Source organism: Arvicanthis niloticus, chromosome 3 (assembly GCF_011762505.2).
Source record: "Arvicanthis niloticus isolate mArvNil1 chromosome 3, mArvNil1.pat.X, whole genome shotgun sequence".
Taxonomy (NCBI): Eukaryota; Metazoa; Chordata; class Mammalia; order Rodentia; family Muridae; genus Arvicanthis; species Arvicanthis niloticus.
In genome coordinates, this window is record NC_047660.1 from 40,889,271 (window position 1) to 40,901,622 (window position 12,352).

The 12,352-nt window shown below is 37.5% G+C and overlaps 1 protein-coding gene across 4 annotated transcripts in view; it reads left to right on the top strand.

The window, feature by feature from the left end:
• The window catches only part of Naa16 (N-alpha-acetyltransferase 16, NatA auxiliary subunit), a 56,189-nt gene that overhangs the window by 32,498 nt on the left and 11,339 nt on the right, over nucleotides 1-12,352 (top strand). For 2 of the 4 annotated variants that reach the window (XR_004606436.2, XR_013109249.1), the window contains exons 11-14: nucleotides 2,446-2,615; nucleotides 2,918-3,070; nucleotides 6,216-6,344; nucleotides 6,893-7,034. Coding sequence is in view for 2 of the 4 variants with exons in the window: in XM_034498209.2 (XP_034354100.1) it covers nucleotides 2,446-2,615; nucleotides 2,918-3,070; nucleotides 6,216-6,344 (452 nt within the window). In the remaining 2 variants the exon portion in view is untranslated. Of the gene's footprint in view, nucleotides 1-2,445; nucleotides 2,616-2,917; nucleotides 3,071-6,215; nucleotides 6,345-6,892; nucleotides 7,035-12,352 lie in introns of those variants that run through there. The other 2 variants (XM_034498209.2, XM_034498211.2) reach the window with 2 other exon arrangements.

Genomic DNA, 12,352 nt, shown 5'->3' on the forward strand with positions numbered 1-12,352 from the left:
GATGTTGGGACTTGAACCAGGGTTCCCTGGAAGAGCAGCAAGTGCTCTAAATTCCTACCTCCAAACCATCACTTTCAAGTATTTTAAGACAAAGTCCGAACATTATTTTACCTGTAAAGACCTTAGTGTGCATCTTTGTTTAAAACACACAAAATTAACCTCATATGTAATACCTGTCCACATCTATATTTTCTCCCACTGTCCAAAATTGATGTTTAATTGGTTTATTTTAATCTAGATTTAGTTAAGGCCTATGGTTTACATTTGGTGGGTTTTGTGTACTTTTAATATATTGTATGATTTCTCCTTTCTTTAAGATAAAATGCCTTTTGTCAAAAGCTCATTTGTTTTATAGACTTTCTCATTGTTTTTTTACTTTCTCATGTATTTGGCTGATTTCTTTCTCTTGGTATCATAGTCCTTTACTGTTGTTTTTATTTCATGATTAATAGATAGTAGGTTAATAGATTTCTGTTTGAATACTTCACAGATAGTGCCTTGTGTTGGAGGTTGTATCATATCAGAAAGCTTGTGGCATTCCCATTATCTCTGATGCTGGGTTTCTTATCAGGCAGATGTGCCTGTTATGAAGTTCCTCTGATTAAGAATTTAGGCAGTCAGAGGATCCCTTATTTCATTCTGACTCCCCATTTATTAGCTGGGCAGGGCAGGCTATCGGTTGAACTGAGGGCCTTATTTATGCTAGACAAGTGATATGCCACTGACTTATAACCCCAGTTCTGAATTTATTTTATTTTAGTTTAGTTTTTTGGTTTTTCAAGACAGGGTTTCTTGTATAGCCCTGGCTGTCCTGGAACTCACGCTGTAGACCAGGCTGGCCTCGAACTCAGAAATCCACCTGCCTCTGCCTCCCAAGTGCTGGGATTAAAAGCGTGCACCACCACTGTTTGGCTCCTGAATTTATTTTAAGAAACCTTCCTTTATATACTTTGGTCTCCTGAACTAGATAGCATATGTGAAAGATAAATATTTGATTTTTTTTGTTCTTATTTGCATTTTTCCTACTTAATTTTCTATTGCCATGACAAAACACCACGACCAAGGCAAATTCTAAAACAATACAGAAACAACAAACATTTATTATGGGTTTATGGGGAATGTCATAGGCTTTGAAACCTTAAAGTCAGGTTCTCTAATGAGGTCACACTTCCTAATTCTCTCAAATAGTTTTAACAACTGAGGATCAAATATTCAAATATATGAATGTTTAGGACCCATTCTCATTCAGACCACTACAGCTTTCTAATTTATGCTTTAATGTGTTTACATTATTGTCTTGTCATTTGATTAGTTGGACACATATACTAGGAGACCTTCTGTTGAGATAATACTGGTAAATTCACCCTTGTCTCACTGTAAACATATCTGCCATTCTGCAGGCCATTTTGATTGCTTATTTAATACAGAATAAGGAACAGGATAGAGCTCAGATAATGTATGTTATATGGCTGCTTTTGTTAGTAGACTTTGGGCTGTGTACCCTAATCTTGGATTTCTGTCATATCAAGGATTTTTTTTTTTTTTTAAATCTCATGGGGTATATTCTTTGAGTCATACTCTTTTTCACTTCACCATATTCTTCACCAGAGCCAGGATGCTCTGGCTGTGTTAAAGCTTGTACTATATATCTTAGGGTTTTACTGCTATGAACAGACACCATGACCAAGGCAACTCTTAAGAGGACATTTAATTGGGGCTGGCTTACAGGTTCAGAGGTTCAGTCCATTATCATCAAGATGTGAGCATGGCAGTATCCAGGCAGGATGAGCTGAGAATTCCACATCTTCATCGGAGGGCTGCTAGGAGCAGACTGTCTTCCAGGCAGTTAGGACAAGGGTATTAAATATTAAAGCCCATGTCCACAGTGACACACATATTCCAACAAGGCCACACTTCCTAATAGTGCCATTCCCTGGGCCAAGCACAAACCTTCACACTATTCTAGTTGAGACAATTAGATACTCATGTGGTAACTTTTGTAAACTTGGAACACATTCCGCTGCTTCTCTTGTCTATTTGCTAGGAGCATATGTTTTACACATGTGGGCATTGTGTAATGTGGCAGTTCTTGCTTCTGCCGAAGTCATGTAATGATAGGTAGGTAGGTTCTTCTCCAAGTTACTTTTTTTTTTTTTTCCTGATTCACTGTATTTTGCTTTCAGCAAGAATTAGATATTTTTTTTTCTCTAGTACTGTTTATTTGGAAGTAGTTAGGGGTCAGAAGTCTCTTAAACTACAATTTTATTTCTCTGAATGGCTGTTACCTTTTGAACTTGATGTTACAGACTCATACCTCTTTCTATTGAGACTGATCATTTTTGCTAAGCTTTTGCTCTTAATAATAGCAATTGATTTCATTCTGAATTGGGGAGAGAAAACTTAGCATTTCTTCCTATAACAATTGTAATATTTGTTTGGTTGTAGATAATGGGGAAAAGGAACCCCCGACAACTCTAATTTGGGTCCAATATTTCCTGGCACAGCATTTTGATAAACTTGGACAGTATTTTCTGGCTTTGGAATATATTAATGCTGTGATTGCTAGCACTCCGACTCTAATAGAATTATTCTACATGAAAGCAAAAATTTACAAGGTAAATTTTTAATCTTGATTTTCAAATAGTTGGAATTGGGTCATTTTTTAAAAAATGACTTGAGGCAGCAGTAACTTCTAGGATTCGTTGGCAGTTTTTTCTATATTCTAATAATCCTAAAGAATTCTTTATTGTGTAACCAGTGTTAGCCATTTGGTTCAGTTCTTAGTGAAATCATAATGAACTAGTTTGACAAAATCATGTCAGACTTGGAACCCATTTTTATACATTGTTTTCCATTTCCATTACACTTCTTTTCTCTTGCTCATAAATGGTTTTTCCTAACGCCTCCTCTCCTACAGCATATGGGTGATCTCAAAGGAGCTGCACAGTGGATGGATGAAGCACAGTCTTTGGACACAGCCGATAGATTCATCAATTCCAAATGTGCCAAATACTTGCTTCGAGCAAATATGATAAAAGAAGCAGAGGAAATGTGCTCCAGGTTCACAAGGGTAGGGAATGACATGTAATTGCCTGAAGTAGGAAAATTGAAGTTCTGTGATTTAAGTTTGTCATTAAATTCTTAAGAATACCTATTCTTAAAAATCCCATTAATCTATGTTCTAACTATGGCTTCTTACTTTGATGTTTTTGTGTGTGCTCCTGGCTGCAAAATTCAGTTTATGCTGGGTATGGTGGTGCATACCTGTAATCCCAGCATGCAGGAGGCAGAAGCAGGCCGAATCTTTATGAATTCAAGGCCAGGCTGGTTTTCATAGTGAGATCTAGGGTTGCATAATGACACCCTGCTTTAAAATAAATAATCTTTAAAAACTTAGTTTATATCTCAAATTTGTCTCCTTTTTACTGTATGATTTCTCTTTCATTTTCTATTAAGTCATCTTCAGAATTGCTCATATTTCTTTCTGTGTGTGACAATTTTAAATTTAAGTTATCTGTAATTGTTTGGCTAAATATTTGTCCTATATTTTCCTCCCTTATTATCCCTTCTGTTATATTTTAATAGATAAGATATTTGGTTTTGATTAAAAATATAGGCTAATAGAACAGAAGGCCTACAAATAGATTCAGATATATTTGGAAACTTGATATGTAGCCATAAGTACTTTTAAAAATAAAGATGAAGGGGGTATATACATCAGTTTCAGATGGACTAGAGAGCTAACTATAGAAAACAGACTCTTCAGGTATTTGTCAGGATACAGCAGGAGTCTGTTGAGGCTACAGAATGTTCTTCATGCTTGAAGGGGAAGCATTCTTTATTTTCCAAAGGAGCAAGACATCATAGATAAGGGGAAAAACGTTTTTCATTCTTTTTAGGTTTTTGTCTTAGGATTATATTGCTTTGACAAGACACCATGATTATGGCAGCTATTATAAAGGAAAGCATTTAATTTAGTTCAGAGGTTTAGTCCATTGTCATCATACTTTGAGCAAATATGATAAAAGAAGCAGAGGAAGTGTGCTCCAGGTTCACAAGGATAGGGAACAACGTAAGTATGTAATTGCTTGAAGTAGGAAAATTGAAGTTTCCAACACCCGTGTTAGGTGACTCACAACTCCTTGGATGCCTCTGGCCTTCTCAGACACCTGTACACCTATGATTAAAAATAAAATAAATCTCTAAAAGAAAAAAAAAAGAAATCCTAAGAATTCACTGAAACAAATGTCTAATAAACACTAAGTGAGACATTGATACCTAGTAAGAAAACTATATTTACAAGTTAAAGATCTGAATTTTTAAGTTAAGACTTTGAGATGAATAATGTCATCTCAAAGATAGACATTACATAGCAAGCAGAGGGCTCAGTGTTGGATGACAGTAAGGAACTGCAGTGTCCTGTGGGGCTGAGGTAGCATTGGTATTGCCCCCATCCTGTAGAAATGGTAACTAGATTCTAATTGTGTTTTGATACTTAGGAAAATCCTTATAATTTAGAAGCTACAGACTAGCATTGCTTATTGTCAAATAATGCTTCTACTTAGAAAAATACAATACGCTGGGCAGTGGTGGTGCACGCCTTTAATCCCAGCACTTGGGAGGCAGAGACAGGCGGATTTCTGAGTTTGAGGCCAGCCTGGTCTACAGAGTGAGTTCCAGGACAGCCAGGGCTATACAGAGAAACCCTGTCTCAAAAAAACAAAAACAACAACAAAAAAGTAATTCTGTATGGTAAACTTTTTACAATGAAATAATTGTTTTGTGAAGATACAGTCATCAGAAAATGGAAAAAAAATAGCTATAAATGAGAAATAAGATATCTCTTAGGTCTTTCAAAATCTGGAGTAGTATATTTTTAGACTTTTTTTTTTTTGAGACAGGTTCTTGCTGTATAAGCTCATGGTAGCCGTACACTGCCATGTTCTTGCCTTCACCTCCTAAGCATAGGGAAGTTTTAGACTTTTAATGAATTCCAAGATTTGAGCTGATAGTTGAAAATGAGCTAAAAGGGGACCAAAGACTGAAAATGTTTTTATAAATATACTTTGGTTATCGTTCTTGAAATCACACAAATATGTTTAAAATAAATATATTCCAACTGATGATAAAAATATGATGCCCTATATTGAAGCTAAGAATGTGTGTTTATATATTTATATATACTATACATCTACATACATGTGTATATATATGTGTACATACACATGTATGTATATGTATAGATATATAATACATATATGTATAGATATATAATACACACATATATATAATATATACACACACGTATATAATTATATATTATAAAGTTCTAAATACTTACCTTTAAGCCTGAACTAACAAATACTTGTAACAAATCCAGGGATCTGTCTCTGTTCGTCTGTCTCATTATTGTGCCTCAGGCTGGTTTTGAACTCAGAATCCTCCTGCCTCAGTCTCCTAGGTGCTGGGCTGATAGGCATGCACCACCATGCCTAGGGTTGCTTGGTTTTAATAGCATGTGGCTGAGGAGATCTAGAGAAGTAAAAGACTTGTTATGAAACCCCAGGTGCATGAACAAAGAAATAGCTTAGCCCACAGGAGGGAGGGTGGGAAACAGGTCTGAGAAGTGTAACAGCATCAGATCTTTGCAGTAGTAACCGTGAGTCAGCAAGAAACTGTTAAAAAGCAGAAAGAGAGCAAGAGTGAAAGAAGATGCTATTGTTTTAAATAGTTAAAAATAACAGCTTTAATGCTTAAAAATCGTCTTAGTAATCTGGAGTCTGTTCTGTAAAAGTAGTGAACACTCCAGTGGAGCTCAGTAAGTAAAACCACTGAGAAGGGCTGCAGAGACGAATCAGTGAGGAAGGTACTTTCTGCCAGGACCTGCAAGTAGACCTTTAAGACTCAAAGGTGAAAGAAAAGCATTGGCTCCCCCAGATTGTCCTCTGACCTTGCTGTGCTGTGCTGTGCCTTGTATGTATATACATATACCAACATACGAAATAAGTTAATACGTTGTTAAAAATATCACAAGCCTTAATGTCACTCATGCTTATTGCTAGTTATTGGCATCATAGTACTTGTGGTCATAGTTGGGAAAGAAAAGGTGACTTTTTCTTGTCAGGATTTGAACCCAAGGCTTTAAATTTAAATGTACTTTTTAAAAATGTGTTTTATTGCTTGCTACTTTATATTTATGCAAATTTCCATTTTAGGAAGGAACATCTGCCATGGAAAATCTAAATGAAATGCAGTGTATGTGGTTTGAGACGGAGTGCATTTCTGCCTATCAGCGCCTGGGGAGATACGGGGATGCCTTGAAAAAATGCCATGAAGTAGAAAGGGTGAGTTGTTAGGGTGTGGATTCTAGTTTCATCTGTAAGTGACAAGAAAAACAGGTACAAGTCTGCACTGGATCGTCTGCCTCTTCTGACTGACTTTGACAGCTTCATTTGAAAACAGTTCTTTAGTATCATGAGCAGTGTGGAGTAAATGATTACTTTTTTGATGCTTTTGAGATATTTATTCTTTTTCTGAAGAGAAAAAGAAAACAATTAATTTAGTAAAAGCAGTTTGTGCTATCATTGACATACATTCACAGTTTCTCTTCCCTGATCCGGCCATTAATTTTTCATCAGCAGCCTAAGAGGACGCAGAGCTGGTGGCAACCTCTTTCCCCTTAAGCGTCAGGATCTGGTCCACAGTCAGCCTCTCTCCAGTTCATCTTCCCAGGATGTTTGTTTTCACGTTTGGTACCCTGTACATCAAATGGCCATTCCAGGCTTATTTTATTACTTGCTTTTAGAATTGTTTGTGTGATATGCCTTAGTGAGGGCACTTTTCTTTTCCTTTGTGTGAATTTTTGTTTTCCTGTTCTTTGTCATCTCTGAAGCACTCTCCTTCTACATGGACCACAGGAGGAAAGGAGCCGCAAATGCACCCCTGAGGCAGTCCTCAGCAGCCCTCAGTTGTGGGGCACTCGGCACCACTCTTCCCCTGCTGACGCAGTATAAAACCACAGGCGTCGTAGTCAGGTGAGCCTGATGTCTGCACCGTAGCAGTCACTTTGGCCTTCTTCCCACATGAAACTCCTGAGGGTACCCAGAAGAAGGCTTTGTCTTAGGGGGTGGCTTTCGATGGGAATTGGAAATAGGATTATACCAGAACCTTTATAGAAATCACTGAAGTTTGCTTTGTTTTTTTGTTTTTCTTGTCCTTTAAACTTATGTTTCTAGGGGAAAGACTTCTCATTTTCTCTTTGAGAATTATAAGCCTCTTGGATTGTATGTTAAATATTCAAACATAGTTTAAATCAGGTACCTATTTCTGTGGTGAAATTGTAGGACCAAATTAGGACTGGTGGTGCAGGCCAGAACTCAGGGGGATCATAAGTTTGAAACTAGCATGAGTTGCAAATGGTACTCAAGGTCAACCTAGGTGACATAGACTGTGTCACAACGAAAAAGGGACAAAAGATGGATTGGTGTATTAATGTGCTTGTTGTACAAGCCTAGTGACTTGAATTCAGGTCCCTGGGATCCCTAACACCTGAAAATGGTGGTGTGTGTCTGTAACCCCAGGACTCCTGTGCTGAGTTGGGAAGTGGAGATGAAGTAGAGACAGGAGAATCCTGTGGAACTTGTGGACCAGCTAGCCTGAAGTACACAGACAGCAAGAGAGGCCCTTATAAAACAAGGTGTAGGGGCCGGAGAGATGTCTGCCTTAGCAAGAGCACTTGCTCTTGCAGAGGACCGGTGTTTGAGTCCCCGTGCCCACATGGTGGTTTATAAGTATTCCTCACTCTAATTCCAGGGTGTCTGGTGCCATCTTCTCACCTTCATGAACTCCACACATGCACATGGTCCACGGGCATACACGCAGGCAAAACACACATACACATAAAATAGATACATGGGAAAGAACCAGCAAAAAAAAAAAGGAAGTGGAATGTGAGAACTCAGTTTACCCTCTTACTCCCACGTATGTGTCATGGTATATACATGCCGTCATATACAAATGTGAACACACACCATAACACAAGAAAGAACAAAAGCTAGCAGCAAAAAATACTGCATATCAGTACTTTGTGTCAGTGTTCTCTAGTGTCTGCCAGTTAAGAAGTTCCCTGCTTGTTAAAGACATTTCATGTTCCCCATTGTTAGTGGGAGGGGACTCTTCATTAAGCATTTACAGATTAGCACTTTGATCAGGATCTAGTTTGCAACTAGAAACATACTCATGTTTCTGTAGAAGTTTAATTTAGATATATGTAGGATTGTTACTGTTGGAAGCTTTGTGACTTAAGTCCCATTCTTCTTAATTCCTGTCTTGCTTTATTGTTGTAATTATTTAAAAAGTGGCCTCTGGTCAGGCCGACTATCTAAGCTGTGGCGTCTCTGCCTAGCTCGGCTGCCATGTTGTTTGGCCAGAAACCACGTGCGCGCTGCAGCTAGAAACAGCCAGCCAGAAACATCAGCCCTGCCACCCATGAGACACCAGCGTAGGAGATGGCTCTGCCAGTCTTCCACGCTGCCTCTGCAAGGCTGGGCATTGCCCAGACTATCCCGCCAACCACGTGGGCATAGTAGAAAAATGAGACAATAATGTTTAGATTAGCCAAAGGCTTTATATATTTGGTAATGATCAATAACAAGATGCCCTTGTTACAATCAGAAGTGTAACCCAATACCCAACCTAAATATACCAACTACCTTTGACTGCTAGAGACAAGCGAACATCAGCCTCCATGTCCCCCCTCTCCGTCTCACCCTTCCTCCTCCCTTACTCCTCCTCTTCCTCTCCTTACTCCTCCCACCTTAGCTCCTACTACACTTTATGATTTCCAGTATTTCATAGATTGCCATATTATGTTAACTATATCTTCTGTTACTGTGTATCATTAAGTTTATAGTGAATTTGGCTGAGTAACATGAATGAAATTCTTAAGTCTTATAAGACTTCTAGTTCACAAAATAATTTAATTGGAAGAAAGTATATTTGAAGGAAAGGGTTACATTAATTACCAGAGATTAAAATTTAGAAATCAACCCCCTCTGGTCATGTGGCATAATTATTTTTATTTAAAAATAAACTATCTTTATTCAGAGTTTGCTATTGGCATTTCACTCTATGAAGAATCTAAAACATAAGACAAGTGCCACTTCTAATGTCACTTATAATGATTATATTAATACTAAAAAAAGTTTAACTCATAAATAATGTGTATATTTTACATATATGTAGAAATGTGTTTAGTTTAAATAAGTACATTAAATACTTAATGACTGATTGCTAATAAAATTAATACATTGAAAGAATATTAATGTCATTGGAAAGATTTAAGAGTATAAATTTCAGGCTTGGGTTCTAGGGAGATGGCTTAGTGGTTAAAGTACCTGTTGTACATGCATGAGGTCTGAGTTCAGATATCCAGCACTGATACAAAACCAAACAAATTGCAAAAACCAGGCATAGAGGCACACATCTGAGGGCACAAGACAGACAGACCCTTAGGGCTTCCTAGCTAGGTGATCTAGCTGAAAATAGGAAGCTCCAGGGTCAGTGAGTGGCCTTGTCTCAACAGCTAAAGGGGGTGGGGGAGGGCAGTTGAAAATATCCTGCCTTTCAACATCTCTGCAGGAACCCACAGAGAAAATTGTACGTACACACACACACACACACACACACACACACACACACACACACACGGCACTTGCCTTGCTAGCATGAGGTCATGAGTTTGGATCTTCTGAATCCATGGAAAAAGTATGGTAGAATGATGTGCTTCTATAGGTGGATCCGTGGAAGCTCCTGGGTCTGCTAGTCTGATCAACATTGCACATTTCTGACCAGTGAGAAACCCTGTGTCAATCACAGGCACCTGAGAATAGACATCTGAGGTGGTTGTTCTCTGACCTTCTATGCATACATCATGTACGCCTGCATCCTCAAGAATGCCCAATGCCCACATGTGCACATACAAAAGTATAAAATTCAAAGATGATTTTTTTTTTTTCTGGAGACAGGGTTTCACTATTCATGCATTCCTGACTCTCATGTAGACCATATGTAGATGACCATGTTGGCCTCAAACTAAGAAATCCCACTGCCTCTGCCTCTTGAGTGCTGAGGTTAAAGGTGTGCACCACCACACCCATCTTTCAAACATGATTTATAACTATTTCATAAGTGACTTTATACCTGGCTTATATTTTAATAAATAAATACAGATCACAGTTAAAATTTTGCATTTTATCTTTTAAATAAAAGTAAAGCTAAGAATAAGGAACAGGCCTTTCTGCTTTGACAATTTCAATCAAGACCTCTCATTAAAAGCAGTTTCAGCTTTCACATGCTGTTGTGGCTTCTTAGAAGTTGGAATTGAAATTTTAGTATTCTGGAATGGTTTATAGTACCTTTTCTGTTTTCATTTTGGCCTTCTCAGTGGATTTTAAAATTACCTGTAAAGGTCATGTGGTCTAGTCCAATCTGATGTTTAAGTTTTTTAAAACAAAACAGCTGTCTTCAAAGTGCTAATTATAAACTTGTGTTCACAGCAACATTCTAAATTATTTTTCTTTTTCTAAATACTGACTGGGATCTCTTTTTAGTATACTGGCTTATATTTGGGTCAGGGCAATATATAGTGCATATAATATATTATTTCTTAATGTTTATTCACTCTAGGATTTCTGGCAGAGTAAGACATGTTGCATCTTTTTAAGTTCTCACAGGCTTTATAATCAGATTTTTTTTAGAGGAAAAGGGTTTTTTCTTTCTTTCTATCTATCCATCCATCCATCCATCCATTCATCCATCCTCTCATGCAGTACATCTGATTGCAGTTTCCCTCCCTCCACTCTTACCAGTCATGTCCCCTCCCCATTTCACAATTTTTAAGAATGGACATTTTGTTCTTTTCTCTAAGTTCTTAATTGTCTCAGCCAAGGATTCAGAGACATGATAGACCGTGGAGTGGCTAGAAGAGAGCATCATACAGTTCCTGAATTAAGCCGGAGTCTGGAGTTGTGATGGAGCTTTTCCTAATTCCTTGTTGACTAGTCTTAAGTCAAGCCTAGTTTTTTGTTTGTTTTGTTTTGTTGAGAGAGGGTCTTGCTGTGTAGTCCGTGCTACCTTCAAAGTTCATAGTCAAGCCTAATTTTGACCATCTCCCAACAGTGGCTGCCAGGCAGGGGGAGAAAGGGGTTAAGGTTATGTATTTAGTTGCTTATGTAGTATTCTGCAGTACCCTTGTTTATTCCAAAGCAAAATATCAACAAACCATAGCTGTAGTATTCTACTTTCTCTGATTTATCTAGCATTTAATTTTATTTTTTTTAAACAATCAAAAGCTATATGGAGTAAGTAAACACCCAGGTTTGTCTGTGGTCGAGTGGTTCCAAGACACAGTGTTTTCAATGAAAAAACTGGGAAGACTTCTGGTAAACGGGGCTGAGTTAGTCACCCAGTTTATGGAAGACATCAACTGGAGAGAGGCAGCCTGTGGGCTATTACTGATAAAGAGGTGGATTAAGTGTTTGTGGTTTCCAGATTCCTTCTGAATTGTGACTTAAAATCCATGTCTACTGATATTTCTAGGAATATATTTTGAAGCATGTTATCACTCCCTCATGTGTTTCTCAGCTTAAATAATGTTGTGCAGTCCCTTAGATGTTTCCATCTCACTGTGTCTCATGACGCAGCATTGCTCTTTCCGTTAGCCAACTGTGTTGGATTTCAGTATGTTTCTCTTAAGTAAGCCTGGTTCACATTAAGGAAAAGCACTAACACCATTATGAAATATGTTAGCCTTTGATTTTTAAAATATAAATTGATTACTTAACTAATTTGTCTCTGAAAATTTAATTTTCAAATATATCATTAAAACATGATTTTCTAATAAGTGAACTAATATGAAATGTTTTTTTTTTTTCTTGTTGCTTGTCCTCTGTGTTATACATTTATTTTTAGAATTCTTTTCTTAAACTCTTAGGTATTTAATGTGATTCTGTGTATATATAGCATGTTTCTAATTACCAAGATAACTAAAAATATCAAGTGGTTAGGAATGATTGTTATAATGTGTCCTCTACATAGTTACTAGACCGCCCTTCAGTATCCCTCCTCCCCCGAGGGACTGTCAAACACTTTACTTTTTATTTGGTTTCTGGAGAAACCAATGTGGAGTGAGGAAGCCGATGTACAAATATATGTAGGGGAGAAAACTAAATTATAAAATTGTCTTGTGTACATATTGGAGGTGAATTTTCTTCATTTCATGAAAGCAATTACTACTTAAGCTTTGAAGTTGGGGTTGGTAAATCCTTTGGAAATTAGATGAAAGTGCCGAGCT